This window comes from Vicugna pacos, chromosome 21, assembly GCF_048564905.1.
Source record: "Vicugna pacos chromosome 21, VicPac4, whole genome shotgun sequence".
Classification (NCBI taxonomy): domain Eukaryota; kingdom Metazoa; phylum Chordata; class Mammalia; order Artiodactyla; family Camelidae; genus Vicugna; species Vicugna pacos.
The window spans coordinates 27,481,968-27,509,623 of record NC_133007.1 but is presented as its reverse complement, the minus strand read 5'-3'; the positions used below and the strand labels follow the sequence as shown (position 1 = coordinate 27,509,623).

At 40.2% G+C, this 27,656-nt stretch overlaps 1 protein-coding gene, 1 long non-coding RNA gene and 1 pseudogene across 2 annotated transcripts in view; 2 read left to right on the top strand and 1 right to left on the bottom strand.

Moving 5' to 3' along the window:
- Positions 1 to 2,424, top strand: part of LOC140688107 (uncharacterized) — a 28,415-nt gene extending 25,991 nt beyond the window's left edge. Inside the window, exon 3 of the long non-coding RNA XR_012062857.1 lies at positions 2,297 to 2,424. This is a non-coding gene — a long non-coding RNA (uncharacterized lncRNA). The remainder of the gene's footprint in view (positions 1 to 2,296) is intronic.
- THEM4 (thioesterase superfamily member 4) lies at positions 261 to 27,656 on the bottom strand. Its single transcript, XM_072946556.1, has 6 exons — positions 27,294 to 27,656; positions 20,943 to 21,129; positions 16,459 to 16,618; positions 15,758 to 15,868; positions 5,960 to 6,084; positions 261 to 2,648 (listed from the first exon to the last, which is right to left on the bottom strand). Exons 1-6 carry the CDS (start codon positions 27,582 to 27,584, stop codon positions 2,608 to 2,610), a joined length of 915 nt encoding a protein of 304 aa, XP_072802657.1. The 5' UTR covers positions 27,585 to 27,656; the 3' UTR covers positions 261 to 2,607.
- Positions 23,925 to 24,483, top strand: LOC107034819 (steroid receptor-associated and regulated protein pseudogene; annotated as a pseudogene).

Below are 27,656 nucleotides of genomic sequence, written 5' to 3'. Positions count from 1 at the left end.
GAATTAAAATTAAAATTATTTTAATTCAGTATCAGTGCAAACCATATTTTTGCTTTCCCTAGAAACACCTTATTATAATAGTATTTTAAGATCAATGAAACAGATTATGCCAGTCATTGTTTCATCCTTGTAATGTGACTGACAAAGGACTCCTGGTAATGTGACAGCATCTGCTGTTTTCTTGTGTTTGTTTTTAGTTTGCTTTAGGCTACTTTGATTTTACAGAACACCTACATTCGTACCCCTTTTTGCTAACTGAAAGAAATCAGAAGGGAATTTTCACTTTTATGAAAAAAGTTGAAAAGCAAAAATAACATTCAGTGTTTGCTTCACAGGGAGCATTTTAGAGGCAGTGGGTACCCCAGAGGGCACCCAGAGCAGCAGTGAGAGTGGCGCCACCAACTCCTTTCCAGGGAACTGCACTCAGCATCTCGGCATCAAGCAGCCACAGCTTCGAGCTGTGTCTGTGAGCATCTGTGCTTTATCTCAGTTCATTAGCAAGATGTGTTCTTAGGTAATTGTTTCCTTGCTTTACGCTATTTCATCTTAAGAAAGCTCTTCATACGGACACTCTACTTTGGGATAATGGGGGAAACTTGTACCTTTTGAGGAACCACCAACTTCTTTTCCATAGCAACCGCACCATTTTATATTCTGACCAAAAATGTAGGAGGGCTCCCATTTCTCCATATTCTTGCCAACATTTGTTAATTTCCATTAAAAAATTATAGTCATCTCAGTGAGTATAAAGTGTAGTTTTGTTATGATTACCTTAAGCACCAATGATGTTGAACATCTTTTAATGTGCTTGTTGGCAATTTGTGTATCTTCTTTGGAGAAATGTCTATTCAAACCCTTTACTAATTTTTAAATGGTGGAGTTTTTTGGCTGAGTTTTAAGAACTTCTTTATATATCCTGGATACTAAACCCTTATCAAATACATGATTTGCAATCATTTTCTCTCATTCTGTACGTTACCTTTTCACTTTCTTGATAGTGTCCCTTGATCCACATAAGTTTAAAATTTTCATGAAGTCTTAAATGCTGCAACTTTGCTGAATTCATTTATTAACTCGAGTTTTTTTGGTGGATTCTTTGGGATTATCTATTAATCTCTAAATTCACCTTGATTTGTCTAAAGTTCTGTTATGGGTTGAATTGTGTCCCCCGACAAAAGGTATGTTGAAGTCCTAATCCCTAGTACCTCATAATGTGACTTTATTTGGAAACAGGGTCTTTGTAGAGGTAATCAAGTTAAAAGGAGTCATTGAGGTGGGCCCTACCAGTATGACTGGTGTCCTTACAAAAAGGTGAAATCTGGACAGAGGCAAAACAATTCAAAGACACACAAGAGAATGCCATGTGAAGATGGAGGATTGGAGTTATGCATCTACAAGCCATGAGGCTAGGCTATCAAAAGCCAGGAGAGAGGCATGGAGCAGTTTCTTCCCTAGTGCCTGCAGAGGGAGCATGGCCTTGCTGATACCTTGATTTTGGATTTCTAATCTTCAAAACTGTGAGACAATGAGTTTGTTGTTTTAAGTCACCCAGTGTGTGGACTTTGTTATGGCAGCCCTAATGCTATGGTCTGAACATTTGTGTCCCCCCAGAATTCATATGTTGAAATCCTAATGCCCCATGGGATGGTATTAGTAGGTGGGGCCTCTGGGAGGTATTTAAGGTGTAGCCCTCACGAATGGGATTAGTGTCCTCATAAAAGAGGATCCACAGGGGTCTCTAGCTCCTTCCACCATGTAAGGACACAGTGAGAAGGTGCCAGACAGAAACCAATAAGCAGGCCCTCACCAGAAGGTGACTATGCCAGCATCTTGTTCTTGGACCTTCCATTTTAACTCATTTTAACTATGGGCAATAAATTTGTTGTTTATAAGCTACCTAGTCTGTGGTATTTAGTTATAGCAGCCAAAAGGATTAAGACACTTAGGAAATGAATACCGGCTCCTTCCAGTAATGATAAACTATGCTGCTAGTAAGATATAGTAACACAGCCTATGTTAAAATGGCACAGTGGTTTAATTCCTAGAATCCAAGACAACAGATGTGAGGTAACCAATCCTACAGGAACTAGCTGTGTTTCCTACTGCAGCCAGAAAGATTTGTTTAGATACAATAAAGTTAGTTTTGTAATCTATAATGCGTGCGCGTGTGTGCACACGTGTGCGCAAACACACACACAGACACTCATGCACCCACAAATTTATTCCTTCCTTTGGCTTTTTGGCATCTCTAAGTTTGTGATAAAAATTTCAATATGAATTTTTTTCTGGTCTGCAGTGGGTCAGACATCACGCCTGTGCAACTTCAAGGAAACCATTCAAATTTTAGAAGAGCCAGACACTTCTCCTGAGGAGGGAGAAAGAATTGCTGACACTCTGACAGGGATTGTCTCTGTGCTAAAAGTTTGGAAGGTGGAAGTGAACTCCTGGAATTGTATTCAGAAGACTTGTTCAGGAAGATCAGTGTTGGCAGGCTTCACTCTATGCGGGACTCAACGGTGGGTGAGTAGAGCAGGGCGGGGGACAACTGCTTCATCTGGAGGAGGAAGGGCCTTACGCAGATTGGTGTGGAATTCACCGGAAGCTCTTTTATGTCAAACTTTTTTCAGGATCCAGCTTTATAAATAAGCCTAAACAAACAAAATAACAAAAGATTATTATAAGTCAACTGACTTCAATTTGATGGAACTTCTGTAAGTAGAAATATATCTACAAAGAAAAGCACTTTGATTCATATTTGTACCTTCAGGCTATCTGCCCACTCTCATTTCTCAGCCAAATTAAGAATCAGCTTTTGACTATCACAATACTGTATTATCTCTCCTGAGTAACCAGGTCCTCCACCACGTGGTCATTTCATGGACCATTACCACTTCCATTAGAGATAGTCAGGGGAGTGAAAAGAAGTGAAATTACAACGGAGCCATCCGGTGCCTTTATGACACTGAGAGGTTTAGTGAGACAGGAAGTATAAACCATAGCCTGGAATGGAGTTTTAAACTGACTGTGGATTCAAATTATTCATGATCTCCTTCCTGCTCCTTTTATCCACCATTACTACAAACAGCTGACACTCAGGGGAAAAACGAATTTCTTAAACAAGATACAAAAAGCATTAACCATAAAGGAAAAAATTTAATAAATGTGACTACGTTAACATTAAAAACTTCTTTACATAAAAAAGATAAGTTAAAGAAATAATAGACAACTTACATACTGGAAGGAGCTGTATGTAGGTAGGTAGCTTATATAGCCAAAAGAGATTAGTTTAATATAAGATAGTTAAAGAACTCCTATAAATTAGTTGAAAAAAAAGAAAAACAATAAAAGAGGCTAAATGGTGAGGGGGAGGGTAGAGCTCAGTGGTACAGCACGTGCCTAGCATGCACGAGGTCCTGGGTTCAATCCCTAGACCCTCCACCCCCACACACACAAAGGCTGAACAAACAGGAATTTCACAGAATAGGAAAAAAATGTAGTCAATAAATATGTGAAGAGATGCTCAACTCCACAGGTAATCATGGAAATTAAGATTATACTGAGATACCATTTTATAATCATTGGATTGGTAAAAAATCAAGAAGTTCGACTTTACCAATTGCTAGAGAAGATAGGGATCAACAGAATCTCACATATTGCTGGTGGGAACGTGATTTGGTACAGCTTTAGAAAACAATCTGGCATTCCCCTGTGGGGCTGAACACTCTCATACCTACAACCCAGAAATTCGACTACAAAGTACATGCCAAGCTCTTGCCCACATACACCAACAGGGGACGTAAGCAGGAGTGTTCACAGCAGCCCCATTCATAATAGTCAGAGGCCCACCATTAGTCACACAGTGGAATCCTACACAGCAGCGAATGAGCAAACTGCACAGCCAACAACACGGGTGACCCTCAGTAACATGAAGCCGAGTGGAAACAAATCAAGCTGCAGGAAAGCATACACAGCACAATCTCCTTTCTACAAAGCTCAAAAACAAGCAACTAAACAATATATCACTTAGGCACACGTATATTCTTGATAAGACTTAAAAAATAAAAAATAACAAGGTACAAAGGAATAGAAATCATAAAACTCTAGATCAGAGTTACCTCTGGAGGGAAAACAGGAGGATGAGATGAAGAAAAGTAATTCGGTAGGGATATAATATTACTAAGACTGGTTCTTGTTGGATGGTAGGTATCAGGATGTTTATCATGAAATTAGAAAGATAAATACATTAGTAAGTAATGTATCATCCATGTACCAGTAATGACTCTGTGTCCTAAATCAAGGATTCCAATGAACCCAAACAAGTCTGTCAAGGTCTATCAAATAAAAAAGAATAAAAACAAACAAAAAGTACTGGTTATCTAAGTTAACTTCTTTAAGTCTGAAGCTACTGAAGGGGAGGCTTCCAGGACCCCTCACTTGCAAGGGCCCTGGGAGAGCTGGGGGCTGCGCAGTGTTCAAGGGCGCAGTTAGGAAGCACTTCCATGGCAGCACTTCTGGTAAACTGCCTCTAGAGATTGCAGAGGGAAGGGACCTGCATTTCCAAGACAGTGGAATGTTCTAATTTCTTTTTTCATTTAAAATAAATACTCACTTTTGTACCCAATATTGCATTTTTTCCCTAAAATTTCTTAAACTGTATAAGCTTTTAGGCTTCACAAAACCTCTCTCCTCACTGGGAATCAATACACAGAACCACTTTTACAAGGTACACAAGGGCGTACAATGAACTCTCCCTCCCAACCTCCTGGTCCCTCTCCCAGAGGCAACCAGTGATGATGTGTGTGGCCTTCCTGGAAGCCTATGCAGATTTTCCCTTCCCTCCCACTTATCAGTTTTTATTTTGAAATAATTCCAAGCTTACAGAAAAATTTGAGACTACTACAAAGAACTGTTTCTTCCTGAACCACTGAAGAGTAACTCTCCAAAATGTGTGCAAAATGACAACGTGCAACAGTATTTGTCCTTACAAATCATTATCACCACAACAGTATTGGCAAAAGCCAAAGACTGAGAAAACTCCAATCCAACTCCAACCCCACACCGCAGGGTTCAGGTCTGCTCTCTTTCCCCATCTGGAACACCTCTGACATGAGAGGTCTGACTCCCGTCACAGCTGCCAGCCCATGCGGGTGCTCCCCACTGGGACTCCTTCCTTCCCCTACCTGGACTCTGACATCCTGTGCTGGGCTGCTCCCCTGAGCAGACACCCTCCACTCCACTCAGACTCCCATGCAGGGCTGGGCTGTTGCCGCCACCCCGCCCTGTGGCCTCCCCCTCATCACCAAGCCTACCATGGCTGCCTCCACCTAACGGCTTTAGAAATATTTAGGAAGGAAGGAGGTAGAAAAGGGGAAGAGAATGGGAAGAACCTCTACTTTTTCTACACTAATGATAACAGACTACATTCACTGTCCTATATCTTGTGTCTTCCATTCAATGTGCAGTAATGAGATAGCTGCATATCATACGTGAAGAGTTCTCTTATTCTTACTTACGGCACCACAATATTCCAAAACATTTTTATGGCAGACATAATATAGCTTATGGATGAACTGAAGTCTCTAACCAGTCTCCTATTGGTAGATATCTATGTTCTGTCTACCTTTTGCTGTTCCAGGCAACACTGCATGAGTAACACAATTACTGGACCTGTAGAGCAACCTTACATGCTGCAACGTCGCACACGTTAGTACACCTGTGTGATAAAATCCTGGGGATGGGTCAAAGGGTTCAAGACTGTAATTCTGAGAGATACTGGCAAACAGCCCTCTACCAGCAATGTAGAAAGAATACCTTGTTCTTTGTATGACAGAGAATTAAGAATTTCTGGGCATGCGTGGGTTATAAAAACAAAATGAAACAAAACAAAACAAAAACTCCCAAACCAAAAAACCGAATCCAAACTAAGCCAAACCCAAACTAGAGAGTGGCAGCTTCTTACCTGTTGCATCTGAGTGTAGGGTCTTCTCATCAACACTTCGAACATCACAGGAAGCAAACAATTTCCTTCCCTCAACTTTATCAAGTTGGCTACTGATCACAACAACAGAACAAAGGGGGATAGGACTGCAGAAGGGAAAAAAAAAGAGAAAAATCAGCTTTTACCAGATTTATGTAAACTTGAGAAATAATCAGGTACATGACAGGGGTAGGGATGTATGATGCCTGCTACCAGTGGATGCTATCTTAGATAAAACATTCCTGTAAGGGGCTGACGCCAGCAGCCGCTCACATCCCCTTCCTCCCAAGCACCACTGCTCTCAGGTGGCTCCCAGGTATCTGGTCCCAGACTGTTCTTGTGGGTTAGGCTCAAAGAGGTCATCAGGGATTCCAGCTATGTAATTACAGAGGCTAACTCGTCTCAGAGGAGCTGAAATCCTTTAAAGAGATGGAAACACGACCATGGGATGGCTCCAGTCAGCTTTTCTCATTTTCTCTGTCATAATCAAAACTTCTCACCCAATCCCTTTTAGAGTAACTGTCACTGGAAGGACATCCAGTAACAACAAGCTGCGGGTAACAGCTTTATGTGCTAAAGTGCTGCTGATCGACAGAGATTTCTGTTGTGACAGAAATGTTCCATGTCTGGAACGTCCTATGTGGTAGCCACAGGAGCACTCAAAATGTGGCTATTGTGAATGAGAAACTGAACCTTCAAATTTATTTAACTACAATTAATTTATATTTAAATTTATATAGCTATATGTGTCTAGTGGCTACAGTCACCTTTGGGAATCCTAGAGGTACAATACCATAAGAAAAGGGTATCTTTAGAGGTAAAATTTTAGTTGGTAGAAACATAAGGAGCAGGGAGATGTGCTTCATGCTCCTATAGTACCACCATGTGGATGAAGGAACCACTCTGTGTGGAAGGGAAATTACCACTCTGATTACCCCTCTGCCCAGTTTTTGTGCCCATTAGTTTCTCCTTATTCTCCTTTTGTTTTTAACTGAAGTACAGTCAATTACAATGTGTCCTCCTGATGGAACAACTGAGCTTTGACAATTCAGGATTTAATAAGACTCAGGGGACATTAGGTGTTCGTGCTTGCCCAGCGTCTCCTTTTACTACTAACTTTACTCCCTTCATTTATCCATCCGTCCTATCCCTCACCACATGCTCTCATTCATACCCTTACTCTTCCCTTTCTTTGGGGAATCACCCCCAGTTTTAGAGCATGTAGGTTAACTGGTTGTGCAGGTGGGCACAGGCTGAAACAGTCAATCCTGGAACTTGTGCTGGAGCCCGTGGGGCTGGGTTCTTTTTCTGCTGGAGTTGCTAGCCTTGCAAGATACAAGTCTGCCTGGTAGCCGTTGTGGCACTGCCTTGGGAAAGGCTACCCGAGGATGAAGCAGACCCGGAGGAAACCACGGCTGAGTAACGGGCACAGAATCCTAATGGCATCATTGAATACATGCACCTAGCCACACCTATCTTCTCAACCACACAAGCCAATGTTTCTTTTTTCCTTAAGCTATTGTGAAATAAGACATCTATTCCTTACAATGAAAAATTCCTTGATTAATAAGAGAAAGTAAGAGAAAACATCATTTCTCTTTGGACAAAATACAAAATAATAACTATGTTTATAGAGTATCATTTTCTAAATGTAACTAATATTTAGGCACAGATTAGTTTGATTGGCATAGAAAACAGGCTTCAGATCATTTTCCTGAATCTAGTTTTGCTAGACAACTTACTTAGATTTGTGTTAGAGGCAAAAAGAATATAATAAAGATAAAAGCAAATTTTAAAAATAAAGGAGAAAACACACGTATAAAAACAGAGAGGCTTAAAAAGCCCAAAGGTGGCTCTTTGAAAAGGCTAACAATCTCTGGCAAGACAGATCAAGAAAAATGAGAGAGAACTAAAATAAATACTGGGTCCAAAAAGGACATAACTACATATTTAACTGAGGTAAGAAAAAAACAGAGAACACTATGAATAACTTCTTATCAATATATTTGAAAACTTGGATGAAATGCAGAAAAAATGTTATCATAATTGACAAAAAAGGATCAGAAAGCTTGAATAGTTGAATAAAGAAGACACAGAGGCCCTAAGAGGATACAGAAGCCACACTCAGGAAGGAGACTAAATCTCTGACTCATTTTAAGGGTAAGTCCCTCACTGACTTTGACACACAAGAGTGTAGGTAAACAAAAAAGCCTATTGATTTAAGTAGGTAAAGTGTAGGGGTTGTAATAGTATCCACTGCTACCGCAACTGATCAAATACAATTCAAAAGATTTTTCTTTATTTTTGACTTCTAATTTAATGTGGGGAGAACTTGGCCTGTAAGATTCCGATTCTTTACAATATATTGTGATCTGATTTATGACCTATTATCTATGATCAGTTTTTGTGAATGTCCCATGTGTGCTTGGAACGGATGTATTTTTCTCTGATTACTGGATATAGGGTTCTACATATGTCCAATAAATCATACTTGTTATGTTGTGGTATTTTAATTCTTTAAAAAAATTTTTCTTTTGGTCTGCTTTACCAATAATTGACAACAGTGTGCTGGAATATCCATGAAATCCACAAAATTGATTAAGTGAAAGTGGATTAATTTCTTCCCATGATTCTACTAATTTTGTTTATATACTTTCAAGTTATTTTACTTTGTACACACTGAATTAGAATTGTCACTATCTGCTATTGAACCAAATCTTTTATTATGAAGTAGTCTTCTCTACCCCCAATATTACTTTTTCGACAATTTATTTTTTTCCCCTGGTATTTCACCTTTCTTCTGGTTAGCTTTTGACTAGCACATTTTTCCTTCCATTTATAGTTTTCTGTGTCATGTTTTAGACATGTCTCATATAAACAGTTTATAGCTTTTTATATTTTAAAACTCAATTTTATAATCTTATTTCTTTGAGCTGATGGTGCATTTATATTTAGTGTAACTAGTGATTTATTAAGACTTATTTCTACTATCTTATTTTGGTGCTCTATTTGACTCACTTTGTGGTGATTTTTTTTCTCTTTCTTTCACTTTTAAATTACATTTTTCTATTTATTTATTTACTTAGTTATTTGGTTTTTACTCTTCTACTGGTTAGGCTTTAGTTATACACACTGATTTCCTATTATTTTAATCCTCTCACCAATGAAAAATACAAATATTAACTATGTTTACCTCATCCCCAAACTACATGCTATTTTTGTCCAGTATTTTAGTTGTCCTTTTAAAATTTCCCCAGAATATAGACATTGATATTACTTACATCTAGACTTTGTCTGGGTTTATGTTATCAACATATTTACTGATGTATTTGCTCATTATTTTTTCTTTCATCCTCCCTTCTGGTGGGATTACTTTCCTTCTTTCTGAAGTATGTCCTTTATAAGTTCCCTAGGTATTATTAGCCTGTGGTTTGTAAACTTTCTTCATTTTCGTTTAAAAAGAAATGTCTTTATTTTGCCCTCATGTTTGAACTTTAGTTTTTGCTGAGAGCATAAGTCTAGATACATGTGTCTTTCAGCACCTTGAAGATATTTTAACTTCTCGCTTCCACTGTTGCCGATAAGCATACTGCCAGAGTAAACGCGCCCCTTTGCTTCTAAGAGGCAAGACTGCTCTGTCTTTTGTCTCTGACTGCTTTTAAGATCTCTTTGCCTTCAGTGTTCTGTAATTTCTCTATAATAGCTCAAGACATGCATTTATTTTTATTTACCTTGCTTGATATATGCTGTACTTTCTGTATCTGTGGCTCATGATTTTCTTTAGTGCTAGAATATGCTTACCCATCATCTCTTCAAATGCAAGATCTCTTCCAGTCATTCTACTGTCTCCCTCTAGGACTCTAGGACTCCCTCTAGGATCAGAGCATATTAGGGCTTTTTATTTATCCTCTTAACTTAACCTCTGTTTTATGTTTTTCACCTCTTTTTCTCTCTATGCTGGATTTAGGTTAATTTTTTCAATTCTACATTTCTGTTCATTTTCAGCTGTGTATAAATAGCCCTTTAACTTATCTACTGAGGTGTTTTCATTTTTAAACAATTACATTTTCATTTCTGTTTTAGATTCTATGGCAGATCTGTTAAGTTTTTTTTTTTTTGCGGGGGGGAGGGGTAATTAGGTTTATTTATTTTACTTATTTTTAGAGGAGGTACTGGGGATTGAACCCAGGACCTTGTGCATGCTAAGCATGCGCTCTACCGCTTGAGCTATACCCTCCCCCCGTTAATAATTTTCATAGTTTCTTATTGCTTTCTCTTTTTATGATTCCATCTTTTATTTCTTTAAACATCTCATACTTAGTTCTTTTATACTGTATATCTAATTATCATGATATCTCAAGCCTCTGAGGGTCTAAGTCCATTATTTATTGTTTCTGCTGATTCTCACTTATGGTGGTTTATTTCCTTGTGTATTTGGCACAGGATCTAGTTGTTCTGAAGGAGAAAATGTCCTTCAGAATTTCTTGTCTGCCATGTTGCATGAAGAAGTCTAACCCAGACCTCCCCAACTAATAGGCCAAGAATGAGTTATAGAAACGTTGAGATACTGATCCTTTCATCTGGCTAGCCACCACTAACCACTAATCATTAACTGCTTTGTCTATTCATCTTAATGTGCTAAGCATAAGAAAATAAATCGAGTGTGACATTTAGATCAGAGGGCTGGAAAGTGTTTGAGCTGATTAAGAAGCATTGTAGTGAAGAGTACCAGACTTAGGCTCAGAAGCTTTGAGTTCTAATCCTGACTGTTTTCTCCTTATCCATGTGACTTCAGGTAAAACTTACTTTTAGCAAGTTTTCTAATTGTGGATAACAAATGAACAGCAAAGTAACCTTATGTGGATGGTCTGTGGATGGGTCAAATGGGACTACATCAAACTTAAAAACTTCTGTGCATCAAAGAACACAATCAACAGAGTAAAAAAGCAGTCTACAAAATGGGAGAAAATATTTACAAATCATATATCTGATAAGGGGTTAACATCCGAAATATATAAAGAACTCTTACAGCTCAACAACGACAAAAAACCAAAAACCCAACTAAAAAATTGCGTGAAGGACTTGAATATTTCTCTAAAGATGATATGCAAATGGCCAAGAAGCATAACAAGATGCTAAACGTCACTAAGCATTAGAAATGTGCAAATCAAAGCACAGTGAGATATCACCTCACACTCATTAGGATGGCTACCATAAAAAAAAAACAGTAAGTGCTGGTGAAGAAGTGAAGAAACTGGAATCCTTCACTGCAGTTAGGAATTTAAAGTGGTGCAGTAGCTATGGAAAATAGTATAGTGTTTTTTCAAAAAATTAATAATAGAATCACCATATAATCTAGCAATCCCACTTCTGGGTATATATCCAAAAGAATTGAAAGCAAGATCTCACAGAGATATCTGTACACCCATGTTCATTACAGCATTATTCACAATAGTCAAGAGGTGGAAGCAGCCCAAATATACATCAACAAACGAATGGGTAGACACAATGTGGTATATACATACAATGGAATATTATTCAGCCTTAAAGAGGGAGGAAATTACATTATATGCTCCAATATGGTTGAACCTTGAGGACATTATGGTCTGTGAAATAAGCCAGTCATAAAGAGATAAATAACTGTATGATTCCACTTATGTGGAGTAACTGCAGTAGTCAAATTCACAGCAACAGAAAGTGGAATTATGGCTGTCAGAGGCTGAGCAAACGGGGACATGAAGTGTTATTGTTTAATGGGTAAAGAGTATCAGTTTTGTGGTGAAAAAGTTCTAGAGACCTGTTTCACAACAATGTAAATATATTTAACACTACTGAACTTTTCATTTAAAAAAGGTTAAGATGGTAAATTTTATGTCTTTTTTTTAACCACAACTAGAAATTAAATTTTTTTAAATATAAGGCACAAAAAATGTTAAATTAAAAATATCCGAGTGAACTCATGACCTTATTAAACATTAATAACTTTCCAGCTCTGACACTGTAATGGCCCAGCAGCAAGATCATCCTGCCCACTAGGAGAACACATGTGGAACAATTTAATATTTTTCTGGTTTTAGGAGTAGCTATTCCGTGTCTTGGCACAGATGTAACCTATTGTTGTTAGAAACAGAAGTAATGATAAAAACAACAATGTTAATGATAAAAAGTAATAAGGAGCTAACACTTACTGCAACTTGTTCTGTGGCCAGATACTGTCCTAGGTGCTTTTCATGGATTCACTGCTATGACCCTGTGAGGTGGGTATTCTTATCCTCTTTTTAAAGATGAGGACATCAAAGCACAGAGAGGTTAAGTAACTTGTCAAAGGTCATATAGCTAGTAAGTGGCAAAATGAGCACTTGAACCTATTCCAAAGTCTTTCCTGTTAACTAGTGATTATACTGTCTCTCAGGAGACAAAGGTACTTAAAAGCTGTTTGGATAGAACATAAAGGACAAGGAGCCCGTCTAATGAGACTTCTATAGGGCAAATGTAATTTAAACACAGAAAAGAGGGTGATAATCACAGCTAACCACATTACGGAAAGTTCCTATTGATTCTCAAAAAAGGGAAAAGTCAGCACAAGGAGTACAAAACCATAGCTATGATTCAAGGATAAGTATGATAGGCTAGGTTTAACTTCTAAAGCAGTTTACACATAGGGAACAGTGTTGACAAGCAAGTGTTTCTTCTATGAAGTATATATCTGTCTTATATGTATTACTCTGTGGAAGCAGGAGATGGTAGACACAGAGTAAGAGGTGTGCACAGGTCAGCTTTGGGCAGGTTGCATTCAAAGAATTATGCTTACACACGTCATGGCAGAAGCAATGCTTTTCTTAGCGGTAAGGTGTGGGTAGAGGTAGAGGATACCTGTGTTCATCAGGAAGTCTTCCATGTGTTAGTCCAAAGGGCTTCAGAGTCTGCATGAACTGAGGATATGCAAAGATTTGTACAGCCCTTAGCATCCCCATCAGGGCTATTACCTCTTATGTCCCCCTAAAGTGCATGAGGTGCAGGTGAGCTGATGAGCTGACAGGTGAAAAGAGCATTTAGGCACATTCAGTGGATTTACATCAATGGATATATGCCACGTGGAGGTTCATACTCCTGCACAATCTCCCTAAAAAACCCCCTCCCCAACACAATAGGCAGAGAGCTGTGAGGAAGCCAAACAATTCCAGAAAATGCAGGAATCATACCCTTAACAGAAAGGACTGATTACAGAAAGCAACCAGCTAGAAAGGTGAATGTCTTGCCCAGGTGAATATCCCTGAAAGAAAACTGCACAGACTCTTGTCCTACCTCCTGGGAGATGGAACCTCTGCCATTAAATGAGATGCACTTAATTGTACGTAAGCAGTACACCAAGGCAGAATATATACGACTAAGACACACTAGACTTAGATACTAAATAAGGGGAAGTACTAGGTTGTAAGTACAGGTGTAGATTTGGAAGGTGACTGACACAGCAAGGAAACCTCAGCTCCAAGAGCGGCTCAGACTCATGAATTCAGGGTTATGTTCCAATCACAGTCAGAGGCAAAATCCTGTCCCATCAAGGATCACCAGTTTGACAGCCTACAACCTACAAATTTGGCTGACCTGAGTTGGTTTCTTTAGAATCTGACATAATCACTAGAAGCCTGGGGACGTTATAAGAATGAGTATTCTAACCTCAGGAAAATATAAGTATCGACAACCTGAGGAAATTAATCAAACCCAGAATGAAAAAATTTTAGTAGGTTAAATGTAAGTGAAATAGTAGGTTTTGTAATCATTGAGATAATTTTGCATTTTGAAGAGACTACCGTACTAGGCTTGTTATTTTCTTTACTGGATTATTTAGTAAAACTTAATTATGTATTTTTTTCTTTTTTGTGGGGGGTAGGTTTATTTATTTATTTATTTTTAGAGGAGGTACTGGGAGGTGAACCCAGGACTTCATGCATGCTAAGCATGTGCTCTACCACTTGAGCTATACCCTCCCCATCAATTATGTTTTTAATCAATGCTGCAGTACTTAAAATAATTTATACTGTATAATTTATAAGTTTGGATTTATGAATATGTCTGTGGTTATGTTAGTTGCTGAAGCTGAATTTATTTGAGGTGATAATGATGCCAATTAAGGGAACATTCTCCCAGTCCTCCTTATTGCTAATGAGATTAAATGGATGTGTTGCATAGCACTTCCAGGAAGTCTCTTTGAAAGAGAGAAGACAGCACTCTTCTTCTTCCCTTCCTCAGTCCTGCTGTCCAGGTCATGTGATGGCTCTTGCTACCACTCTGGACTTTGAAAAGATGAACTGGAAGGAGCCTGCATCTCGAAGCCAGGGAGCTACCATACTAGATTTCTTTTACATGATAAATTTCTTTCTTGCTTAAGTCATTTTTATTTTGAAGTTATTATTATTGGCAGCCAGGGAGGAAAAACTTAAAGCACTGGCCTCTAATTCATTCAGTGTGTGTGTGTGTGTGTGTGTGTGTGTGTGTGTGTGCGCGTGCGCGCGTGCACTGGCCTCTAATTCATTCAGTGTGTGTGTGTGTGTGTGTGTGTGTGTGTGTGTGTGTGTGTACATGGTAAGGAGCAGAGAGAAGCACTCCAAGAAAAAAAGAAAAGGAGGCAAGGGGCTTTGTCTAATTTTTTTCTCACTGGGCCTGCAGGTAAATAGACCAGGAGTTGGGAACTGTCTCACTGGCCAGCTGCTTGTTTTGTAAATAAAGTTTTATTGGAACACAGCTATATCCATATAGCTGTGGACATAGCTATTGTCTGTGGCTGCTTTTGTGCTACAGTGGCAGAGCTCAGTGGTTGTACCAGAGACTTTATGGCCTGCGAAGCATAAAACATTTACAGAAAGTTTTGCTGACCCCTGGTATAAACTAATGGTATTTGCTAGGGGGAAGGATGCTTTTCTATAGCATGCCCTGAGCAGGATAAGCCGAGCTAAGTGTTACTGACATTAAATAGACCTATAATCAATGAAGTACGCCTCCCCTCTCCGTGACTGCCATATAAGCCACACAACTCTCTTGGGTACGATATGAAGATGTTCTGTAACCTGCATGCTTCCTGTGTAAGGTAACAGCCCACAAAACCGCATTAGCGATCTCATCTATTGAACTCTGTTCTTAAACTCTGTTCTACCCTTCCCCTCTCTCTCTGCCTATGCCAGTATCCATACCATCTGACTGACTGTCAGGGTACAGCTGTATGACTGAAGAACTAAGTAAGATCGTGCTGAGCTTTGTGATGGATGCCAAACTTACCTTGCTGCCCTTTTCTTTCTTTTTGTGAAGTTAGGTAAAACTTAAGTTTTGTTATGCACTGGATGTTGGTGCTCCACTCAGATCCCCTACAATCCTCTTTTCACCTTTGTTTTTGTTTTTTGAATATTTTCCTTAGAGCCTGCTTTGCTAAAACACAGAGAGCAAGAAGTGCCCAGGAATTTACGGTCCCCAGGACAGCCTTTATCCCGTGAAGAAGTACGAGAGACTATGAAGACTCCGGCTCCCTTGCTGAGGCAGGGACGACACTGAGGCACACGTTTCACTCCAGACTTCTCTGAGTGACTAGGCTGAAGCTACCTTTTGCACGACCGATTGCCTAACCTTGGCTGGCTTCTTCCTCTTCCCTGTCCTTCTCCCACTCCCTTGATGGTTTCCTTCGGAAGCGCTTCCTTAATAAACACTTGCACAGAAATCCTTGTCTCAGGGTCCACTGCTGCGGAGCCTAAATTATGAAACCTAAGAAGTAAAGGCTACCCGTGAGTTTACCTTTTAAAATTGATGTTGAGATTGGCAGTCATGGTAAGTCCCGTATGTGAAACTGTACACATACCAAGAGTAGTATCGATCATTGTTGCAAGGGCACCTCCATGAACGAATCTAATTACAATGAGAAGGGAAGAGAAATGTATTCAGAAATTCTGAAAACAGCCTCTTAAGAGAGAAAGATGATCCAAGCATCCCATATAATTCATCTCCGAACTTAGTCCATGTTCAGTGTACTGAATGTCAAACTATATCCATGTTCCCAACTTTATTTTGTTCATAGTATAATACTATAATATTGTAATAAAGCCAGAACTTAATGATAATCAGATCACAAGTAAGCATAAAGCTAAAATACAATTCAGAAAATTTATATTATGTTTCTCTTAAACTAAATATACAACATTGTTTAAGAATGTAGGAAATATAGATAAACAGAAGAAAAAGAAATTGAAAATTATAAGGGCTATAATCCCACCATCTAGTGACAAGCTACATTTAACATGTTAGTAATACTCTCAGAGTATACTCTGTTGCTCTATGTCCTATGCTTTTGTCATTTAATAATTTATGGTAAACATCTACCCATGTCAATAAGTATATATCTGCATTACCACTTTAATGCCTTCATTGTACTGTGGACACATGGGGGTGCTGCGAGATGACAATCTCTTAGATCCACATTTCTAGGCTATTATTCTTACCCAGGTGGTCCTTCTAGGTAAGGACCTCCTTGAAACAAGCAAACCGTCCTTTTCTCATCATCATTATAGAACATCACATATTCAAAGCCTTGGCCAACCTCATAGCTTCTGGTGAAGGGCCGGGCCTGTGACAGTTGGTCTTCTTTCACAGGCTTTGAGTCTGTAGGGAAATGAAGTGAATGGGCACATGAGAAACACGCATGAGGAAAATGCCATGACAGAGCTAAACATGTGTGCCCTGCTAAAATCGCAGGTCAGTGGATGACTGATTAAAATGCCAACCAGGTGCAAACTGAAGGGAAGGAGGGTGCCAAAGAAACAGAATGTAGTATCTTTTGCTCCTGTGGAATTAGTCTACCTGGGGACATAGTAAAATAAATGAAATCAAAACAAAGTACTTACACATGGGAGTCAGAAAATACAGTACATAAATGGTAAGGGTATACTGAATAAAATAGTAAGGTATAGATAGAAACCCTTCTTAGAATAAGCGTGGTTTAATTGGGATTTAAAGAAAATGAACAATGCAACAGTACAGTAGTTTTATTTTTGTTTCATTTATTTCTTCAGCAAATATTGAAGTATCTACCAGGAGGAAACTGAGGCAAGGAAAGGTAAAGTAACTTGCCCAAGGTCACACAGCTTTCTAAATTGTGGAACCAGAATGTGAACCAATTCACTAAATCATTAAATTAGGAAGTTGTTACTGCTGAAAGAAATTGAAGATAACACAAACAGGTGGAAAGATATACTGTGTTCTTGGATTGGAAGAATTACTGTTGTTAAAATGACCATACTACCCAAGACAATCTACGGATTCAGTGTAATCCCTATCAAAATACCAACGGCATTTTTCACAGAACTAGAACTAATTTTAAAATGTGTGTAGAAAACACCAAAGACCCCGAATAGCCAAAACAATCTTGAGAAAGAAGAACAGAGCTGGAAGAATCACACCCCCTGACTTCAGACTATACTACAAAGCTACAGTAATCAAAACAGTATGGTACTGGCACAATAAGAAGACACATAGGTCAATGGAACAGAATAGAGAGCCTAGAAATAAACACCCACTTACAGTCAATTAATCTGCAACAAAGGAGACGAGACTATACAATGGAAAAAAGATAGTCTCTTCAGTAAGTGGTGCTGGGAAAATTGGATAGCTACCTGTAAAAGAATGCAATTAGAATGTCCTCTAACACCATAGATAAAAATAAACTCAAAATGGATTAAAGACCTAAGTGTAAGACTGGATAACATAAATACTCCCAGAAGAAAACATAGGTAGAACACTCTTTGACATAAATTGTAGCAATATTTTTTGGATTCATCTCCTAAAGCAAAGGAACTAAAAGCAAAAGTAAACAAATGGGGCCTAATTAAACTTAAAAGCTTTTGCACAGCAAAGGAAACCAACAACAAAACAAAAAGACAACCTATTAAACTAGAGGAAGTATTTGCAAGTAATATGACTGATAAGGGGTTAAATCCAAAATATATAAATAGTTCATACAACTCAATATCAAAAACAAAACAAAACAAAACAAAACACCAACAGACTGAAAAATGGGCAGATGAACTGAACTGACATTTTTCCAAAGAGGAAATGCAGATGGCCAATAGGCACGTGAAAAGATGCTCAACATTGCTAATCATCAGAGAAATGCAAATCAAAACCACAGTGAGATACCACCTCATACCTGTCAGAATGGCTGTCATCAAAAAGAACAAATAACAAATGCTGGTGAGGCTGTGGAGAAAAGGAAACCCTTGTACGCTGCTCGTGGAATGTAAGTTGGTGCAGCCACTGTGGAAAACAGTATGGAAGTTTATAAAAAAATTAAAAATATAACTACCATATGACCCACCAATCCTACTACTGGATATATATCTGAAAAAACCAAAAACAATACTTTGAAAAGATACATGCACCCCAATGGTCATAGCAGCATTATCTACAATTGCCATATATATAATGGAATATATATAAAAATAAGTATATATACATATATATATATATAGTGGATTACTACTCAGCCATAAAAATGGAATTTTGCCATTTGCAGCAATGTGGATGGACTTAGAGGGCATTATGCTAAGTGAAATAAATCAGACAGAGAAAGACAAATACTGTATGATATCACTTACATGTAGAATCTAAAAAATACAACTAGTGAACATAACAAAAAAAGAAATAGACTCAGATACAGAGAATAAATTAGTGGTTACCAGTGGGCAGAGGGAAGGGGGAAGGGGCAACATAGGGGCAGGGGATTAAGAGGTACAAACTATGAGGTACAAAATAAGCTACAACGATATATTGTACAACATGAGGAATATAGCCAATACATTATAATAACTATAAATGAAGTATAACCTTTAAAAATTGTGAACCACTATATTGTACATATGTAACTTACATAATAAAGAAAAAAATAGGACGTTGTCAGCTTTTGGGTGGCCTCTAAAGTCATGAGACTGAATGAAATTACCAACAGAGTATAGAGAAGGAGTAAGTACTAAGGACTGAGCCATGGGGCACTCTAATATTAAGAGTGTGAAGATAAGGAGGAACCAGCAAGAGAAACTATAAAGGAGGGACCAATGAAATACAAGAATGTGGTGTCCTGGAAGCCAAGTTCAAGGAGAAAGTTGTCATTAGCTGTGCCGAAAGCTGAGCAAAGTCATTGGTTAGCAATATGAAGGTCACCAGTGAAAGTAGTTCTGATGGAGTGGTGAGAGTGGGGGTTTGACTGGAGAGGGCTGAAGAGAGACCAGGAAGAGAGAAAGGCAGTTGTGACCTGTTGTAGCTAGAGAAAAATCTAGCAGAGAGGGATGTCCTTAAGGAGACCGAAGGGATGTAATGCAGTGCACAAAAAGAAGGCTTGGCCTCTGCAGGAGTATGGTCAGTTCACATGGGAAAAGCAGAGTATCAGACACAGATGCAGGAAAGAGGGTAAATGAGATGGGGGGAACCTGGCAGCTCTCTTCTGATTGCTTTTATTTTCTCTTAGCGAAACAGGAGGTAAGATCAGCTGAGAGTGAGGCTTGAGAAAAAGTAGGTAGGAAACAGTCATTTAGGAGGGCAGGAGAGTGAGTAGAAGAGGGAAAAATGAAAAATGATTGTCAGGCAACGTTAATGGCCCACTCGAGGTCATTTTTTAGAAAACCATCACAATACCCAAACTACTACCTAAAGATGTGGTTAGATGAGTAAAAGGTAATGAGTAAATTAGGAAATAACTATAACAGCTTCATGAAGTCAGGGACCCTATCTGTGTATTCAGGCCTATTTCAGGAATACAATGCTCAACAGGAGGTCAGAGATTTTAGGTAAAAAAAAAAACAAACAAGTTGAGTACCTTAAACAGGCCCCCTCATGTGTTTCCTGCCTTCCTTCTTCCCTCTCTTCTTACAAATATGTATAAGGCACTTACTATGTATCAGGTACTATTCTACACACTGAAGATATAATCGGGAATAAAACATTAAAAAATCTCTGTCCTCATGAAGCAAACACTTTAGTGGTGAGAGACAAACCAATAAATAAACACAAACCATGTCAGATGGTGATAAGTGCTGTGGAAAAAATAAATGTACCTTAATAAATGCGTATTATTAAGTGAAAGAAAACAACCTGAAAGGATATATACTATATGTATTTCAGAAAAGCCAAAACTACGGAGTAAGTTGCCAAGTGTTCAGGGTGGAGGAGGGAGATGAACGGGTGGAGCACAGCAGATCTGAAGGCGGTGGAAATATTCAGTATGATACTGTAATGATACATATCATTAAACATTTGTCAAAACCCATAAAGTACAACACAAAGAGTGAACCCTAATGTAAATTAAGGACTTTAATGTATCAATACTGTCTCATCACTGATAAAAAATGTACTTTACTATTGCAAGGTGTTAATAATATGGAAAGCTGGTGAGAGGATTAAGGGGTATATGGGGACTTCGTACCTTCTACTTTTTTTTTTTATAAACCTGAAACTACTGAAAGAAAAAAGTCTATTAATTAAAAAGCGCACACGCCCACAGGACAGGAAGTGCAATATGAATGTCACAGGTGGGGTAGTTTGCTTTGGGAGTTTACAGTCTGGGAGATGAGGGGGTGACCTGAGTGTTCTAAGCTTCTTAAGGGTGACAGCCATATGTAAATGGTAACAGGAGGTTAGCGATGAGAGCCTCAAGACAGAAAGGTGATGAGAATGTGGGAGAGGGGTGGCATTCTGGGGCCCTTTCTTTACTTCTGTTAATGGTGATGAGGATGCCATGGTGGAGGCAGTCTTATTATTGGCAGTAAACTTTATGCTCTCCCACAGTCTGCAAAATTTATTGCAATTTCTGGCCTATAAAACTGGAGAATACAGCAAACCTATCCTTCCTTTCTTAAGTGGTAACTAATGCTTTAATCTGTTCTTGGTTTTATATTTGATATTTAAATAGTCTCTATGGAAGAGTAGCTGCTCCTACCGAGAAAATAGGTCTTGAAGCTGTGAATCCTTTGAGGAGATTTACATTCAGATGAAGGCAAATGTTTCCAGGAGCCGTCTTCACATTTCTTCATGAACTGGTCAAAGAGGAGTCTTAAATCCTTGCTCCAGCTGGGGTTGGGAAGGCAACGGTCTTTATGAATGATTTTCTCAGTAGAAAATGACCTCTAAAAGACAGAGAGGAGAAAAGGGAGAGTAATGGGAGGTACAACACATTCTTCTATTTTCTAAGACTATCTTGCAGCTTTTCCTCTTCCCAAAAGCTTGTCATTTTAAAGTAGAAGCAAATTTTCAGGATCACCTGGTCTACCCTCCTTGGCAGAAATGGGAGACTGAGAGAGGGTGAATGATTTACTCAATGTCATCCAAGTAGCTATTGGCAGAGTCAGCATTAAGCCCAGGTCTGCAGACCCCCTTCTTTTTTTCAAAACTGAATCAAGCACAGGTGAGCCAGGCACTGATGATAAAGAGAGATGAAGGACATTTTCCTCCAGGTAAAAAGTGCTGCAAGTAGGGTACACACAGGAAGCCAGAGCACAGGGGAGAGGTATTCATCTTAGATTTGGTGTTCGTGGGCAGGGGAGGATGTTCATTGACTTGAGTCTTGATTAGACATGCAGAAATTAACCAGCTGGAAAGAGCACTGTAGGCAAAGGAGCCCCATGTGCAAAAACAAGGAGGCATGAAACAGTTTTAAGGGGCCTTACAACAACCATATGAAGTACGTACTAATTATTATCCACATTTTACAAATGATGAAACTTAGGCCTCAAAGAAGCTTGGCATTGTTGCAGCGCAAAGGGAGGAGCAGATGGTTGCAGGGATGTAGGCAAGGACCTGCCTGTGAGAAGCTTCCACACTAAGTTCCCTGGTTTGAATCACATCTGCAGTGCTCTCAGAGGGACTTCAAACGGGAGAGTGACAAGATCAGATCTAGCCATAATATGAAAGATAGTGGGAGTAACCAAGACTGGAATCAGAGGGCTCTGTTTGGAGGCTACTGGAGTAACCCAGGTGAAAAATTATAAGCGCATGAAGCAGAACGTGGTCACTATTTGGATACGGAAGCATACAAGAGCCAATCCCAGGTTTCTGAATTGTGCAATAGAGTGGGTGTCAGAGCCAAATGCCCAGAAAGAGAATACAAAGAAAGAGGAGGAGGAGGTGGGAGGGGACAAGTGCTTCGTGTCATAGTAACTATGGCTTCCACCATTTTTACTTCTGCAGAAATCTTGGAACATTAATATCACAGAAGCTATCAACTCTAAGGCATTCTCCTTCCAGGGACCCTTATCAATTCATTTAGATTCAATGTACCTACAACATTTGGACTGCACCACAGGGGAGAGGGAGGTACATTTACTGTGATGGAAGAACCAGCCAACCAGCCTTCTGCTGACACCTGGGTTGGCTCTGATCCTGGCCTGATGATAAGAATTCAGGGAACCTGTCTCAAGAACTCTGTGGAACTAAACTTCCTGGCTGAACAAAAGGGAGTCTTGACTTCATGAGGGAAAATGTGAGTAGGGTCAAGACCACTCCAGTCCCTAGCCCAGTATTTGTACTTTGTTTTTTCTTATGTTTTTGACTGGCTCATACCTTCAGAACCCAGCTCAGAAAATTTGGGAAGGAAAGAAAAGAAAAAAAAAATTAAAACCCACTTATTATCTCTCCATCTTACTATAACCAATGGTAAAATTTAGATGTATTTCCTCCAAGTATCTTTATATGTAGTTCTTCCTAATAAACTTGTAATCTCAGTACAGAATTTTTCCTTCTGCTTCACCACTTAGTTATTTAGTATTCACTTTCTCACGTCCTTAATCTCAGTTATCACCATTTTCAACAGAAAAATAGTCCTTTAAAATGATATGCTATAATTTACTTAACCATTTAAATTGTACTGTAAATTGTTTCCAGGTTTTTGCTGCTTTAAATGAAAAGGATCATTGGAACATTATGAATATAGCTTTTTCTCTATTATTGGATTATTTCCTTAGAATCCAGTCCCAATCATGTAGTTTTAAAAACACATGAATTTTGGAAGTAATCTAACAAAAAGACACAATTAGTCACAAATTAATATGTACTGACCAATACACGTCAGTTTGAGAGGTGGAACAGGACGTGTAGACTCTGGAGTTGTGGATTTGGGCGCACTTCACCCATAGGTCTTATCCTAAATAGGCAACTCGAGGTTTGATCAGTTCTAGCATCCTTTTATAGACCAGACTTTTAGGAATTGGAATGACTCCCTTAACTGTGGGCTCTCCTACATGATTTTAAATTCTGAACGTCTAGGGGATTCGGCTAAATGCAACAAACTTTTCTGAGCCCTACTATATGCCGTGGTTCTGTTCCAGGTAAGAGAGAGAGAAGACTTAGGCCCTACCCTCAAGTGCTTGCAGCCTTGAGTGTGAAAAATGCTATAGGCTTTCTGCCAGGTGAAGACACAGTGAAGACAGCCATCCATGATCCAGCAAGCAGATCCTCACCAAACACTATAATCTGCAGGCACGTGGACCTTGGACTTCCAGCATCCAGAACCGTGAGAAACAAGTGTTTGTGGCTTAATTCCCCAGTCTATCGCTGCTTAAACAGGCTGAGACATACTTAGTAGGTAGTGTTCCACATAGTTCTTAGACAGGAAAAAGCAAAACAAAACAACTAAAAACTGAGGAGGCAGCCAATGACTGAGTTTTGGGAAACAGAGGCCTGGGTGAGAAGGTTCCAAGGCTTGTCCTAAGCGAGGAAGCAGCTGGAGTTGGAAGAAATCGTGTCTGTTTGGTAGAAGGCCTACCTCCCAGGGACCAGACAGCAATCCTATTGACATAACCTCAGTGGATCAAAACAATCCCTCAACTGCCCCAGGCCAGTTCCTGTGGCTCCTGGTGGAATTCACTCAGCAGATCAGGATCCAGTAAATATAAAAGGTCTGGTCCTTGGGTGGGGAGCTGCATCCTGGAAGAGGCTGCTGAAAACTGCTCCTTCTGCTAGTGCTAAGCGAGGCCCTATGGCAGCAGTAACGGCCCCCTCAGAAGACCCCTGGGACCTGAGAGCCAGCCCCAAAGTCAAGGGCCTTAAGACAGACCTGGAGACCAGCTCAGATGGAAAGCCAGCTTGCCATCAGAAGACCATCCCCAAAGCTCATCTAACTTTCATTATCGACTGTGCTCATGGGAAACAGCTCTCCCCAGCAGCGCCCCCAGCGCCACCCCGGGCTCCGAGTCCCAACCTAGGATCTGTCATCCCTCCAATGAAGACCTACATCTTGTTCTGTGGGGGAAACCAGCCTCATCTGACTCAGGAGGCACCCACAGGTGATGGGGGCCTTGCCTAGGCCACGGGTACCCTGCCACCCTGCAGGGAGACTGTGGCCCCAGCTGCCTCCCAAGCCAACCCACCCTCCCTCCTGGAGGTTCCTGAAGCCAAGGGGAGCCCCGAGAAGAGGTCTTCAGCTTGGGGAAGTCATACGCTCACTTAAAGCCCTCTCCTCCTGTGTCTGCGCACAGGCTGATTGACCGAAAGGGGCTGGCTGTGGGAGGAAGGGGCTGGCACCCCAGGCTCCGAGGCCCAGTGGATGCAATTTCCCGGGCCCACTCCCTCTTCCCCAGCCTAGCAGAAGTCTTTTGTGCCTGAGCCAAGGAAGGGATATCAGATCCCTAAAGGCCATCTGAAACAGGACACACTCAAGAGCACCCTATGTACTCCTTCCTCTCTGTCTTTGTTAGCCTTTCAGCAGAAGCAGGGTAAGGTACTGCCACACAGAAAGAGACTAACTCATTCCCGAAGCAAATTCTAATGTAGCATCTTCCACGTGCCGGGCCCTGCAAAGTCAAGAGAAGATACAGCTTTCTTGGAGCTAGTATTCTTGGAGATGGGGGAGAAACGTTAAACAACTGAATAAAGATGATTTTGAACAGTGGGGAAAAAATGCTACAACAGAAGTAGATATAGACACAGAAGGAGTGACTTTCAGGAAAAACTTCAAAAAGTGAGGACTGATCGAGTGATTTCTAGAGGATAAAAATTTTACTAGGGAAAGAACAGGAGGACTGCTCCAAGCAAAGGGACAGAGAAACGAAACGACCGTATGACATGTTGGGGAACTGCTAGGATTTCAGTCTTCATGGATGTAAGGTGCAAAGAGAACAGCAGCAACATGGAGATGGCAAAGTAGAAGAGGGTGACACCACAAAGGCCCTTTGGCTTTAACGCAGGCTTAGATTTCATTTTCTGGGTCAATGTTCCCAAAGGCCAAAAGGAAAGATGATTTAAGGTGGCACAAGGACAATGATACACGTATTTTTAAATGCATATTATAAAAGGACATAAATAGCACATCACACTTGTGATTTCATAAATATTATTGCTTAGGATAAAGAATTTAATTAATTAGTTAATTAAAGAAAGGATGTCTTTAAAGAATCATGAAGGTGATGCTTGAGTGACAAAAATATTTTTCCACTGTGAGGAGCCAAAAGGAGTTTTCAGCAAAGCAGTAACATGAACTTAGGTTTTAGACAGCAAGGTTTTAGAATTGCAAGGTGAGAAGCAATGGTAGGGAAACCAGTTAAAGGACTGTTGTAGAAGTCCAGGAGATGTGGTCAGAAGCTGAACTAGGTAGAGAGGAATGAAAACAAAGATTTAAGACATATTTAGGATACTGGGACCAAGGGATGTGGAAAGTGACTGATTGTGGGGGAAGAGAAAGTAGAAGAGTCTTGGATGATTCCTGAATTGTGAAGATGAGTGGATAGAAGGAAAAAAAAGAGGAGGTTTTTATTAGTGACCATGTGCATGTCAAGAGGAAGAAAGTAGGAGTGGGACTGTTAATTTTAGTTTGGGGCATGTTGAGTTTAGGACCACAGATGAAAATATGATGTTATGAGAAATAAAAATCATGAAACTTTCAGTCCAAGGAGATGAGAACTAAGACATACTTGAAGTAAAGGCACCCTGGACTTGGTGCACGAGGCAGAAATGTTAGGGATAATCATTATCTTTTGTTGCCCTGAATAGAGAAAAGGTCTTGCTTGATCTTTGGTTTGTGTGTTTTTCAAGTGGGACTTGTTAAGCTACAACTTTATGAGACTCCTTTTAAGATTAAGTCACTGAAAGAAGCATGATTTATAAAGCCTGTAAATACTACTGTTATAAAGCCATTAAATACTATTAAATGTTCTCAACACAGATTATAAGACACCAACATAAAATTAAAGAAACAGATTTATCTTTGTTGTGAGATTAGCACAAGACATTATCTTTTCCAAAGTACAAGATGGTACAGGATTAATAACCAACCTGCACTCATTATTCTTTAAAAGTAAGCTACAGTAGCTTCTAGTTCTTGCTCAAGACAGAGCTGTTCCCTCCTCTATGTTCCCTTTGTACACATTATTTTTAAATTTTGCGCTTTCATTCCTTTTTCCCAAACTAGACTGTGAGCTCCTTGAGAGAAAGGGTTGTTTCTTATTCATCTTTTCTTAAAAAACATTTTTAAATTGAGTTATAGTCATTTTACAGTGTTGTGTCAAATTCCAGTGTAGAGCACAATTTTTCAATCATACATGAACATACATACATTTATTGTCACATTCTCTTTGGCTGTGAGCCACCACATGATCCTGTATATATTTCCCTGAGCTACACAGTACAATCTTGTTTATCTATTCCACATTTTGAAATCCCAGTCTGTCCCTTCCCACCCCGCCCCGTCCCCCTCTTATTTATCTTTATACTGTTAGTAACCAATGTCTGCCACGTTGTTGGTGCTTAATTAACATTAATTGAATACATCAACGAATCACAACGTAGGGATATAAGAACAGGCAATATTTATTTTATGCTCTGCTGTTAAACACTTGCGTAATCTCAGTTAAATGTTGTAACAACCTTTAAAGGTGGGGAAACTGGTTTGCAGAGGGCAAGATTAGCTGATGAGCAGAGAACTAGGTTTGAATGCTTGGAAGAGGGTGGTTGTGAGCCAGACTGGTCAGGTTCAGATCCCAACTCTACTGCATGTTTCTACGTGACCTTGTTTAAGTCACAACCTTTAACATCAGTAGAGGCACTCCTTGGCCTGCTGACCTGGTTCAAGCATCCTGCACACTGCTTCAAAACGGAGTCACCCTCCTGTCCAGTCGCTTATGGTTTGAATCTCAAGACTTAAAAGACTCGGTGACTCTGTTTAACATTGATGCCTTTTATACTGAGGTCAGTTGGCTGTGGAAATGGATAAACAGCTTAACACATTCGCTCTCTCACGCCTGTTCGGGACGGAAGCCCCCCCACCCACCGCCCCCTCCGGCCGCCCGGCGCCGGGACTCACCCGCGCGGGTCCCGGGTCCCTCGCCGGCCGGGGCGCGCCTCCCCGCGCGGCTCGCAGGGCGCCGAGCGTGCGCGGTCGCGCGGCGCAGCTCCTCAGCATGGCTCCCAGCACACGCAGGCCTCCGGCCGCGAGCGCAGCGGCGAGTCCGGGGCCACGGGAAGAGATGGCTAGCCCAGGGACCCGCCCCGCTCTTCTTTTAAAGCTGAGGGGAGCGGAGGGCGAAGCCTGGCGGGGAGGCTCCCTGCCTCTGAGGGGCGGTTGGAGGGAGGGGCGTGAAGGCCGGCGGGGCATCCGCCTTTCCGTCCCGTAAGGCCTTTCGCTCTGTGCTGGCGCCGGAGCCACTTCCCGCCACAACTGTTAAGC

What these genes read in the sequence shown, in the direction of transcription:
- THEM4 (XM_072946556.1), bottom strand. Translation starts at nt 27,584, where the DNA reads ATGCCCCGCCGGCCTTCACGCCCCTCCCTCCAACCGCCCCTCAGAGGC. An exon ending in CTCAACATCAATTTTAAAAG is followed by an intron (nt 6,085 to 15,757) that starts GTAAACTCACGG and finishes TCCCTTCTGCAG; the next exon opens with TCCTATCCCCCTTTGTTCTG. An exon ending in CCTACACTCAGATGCAACAG is followed by an intron (nt 2,649 to 5,959) that starts GTAAGAAGCTGC and finishes TTGTTTGTTTAG; the next exon opens with GCTTATTTATAAAGCTGGAT.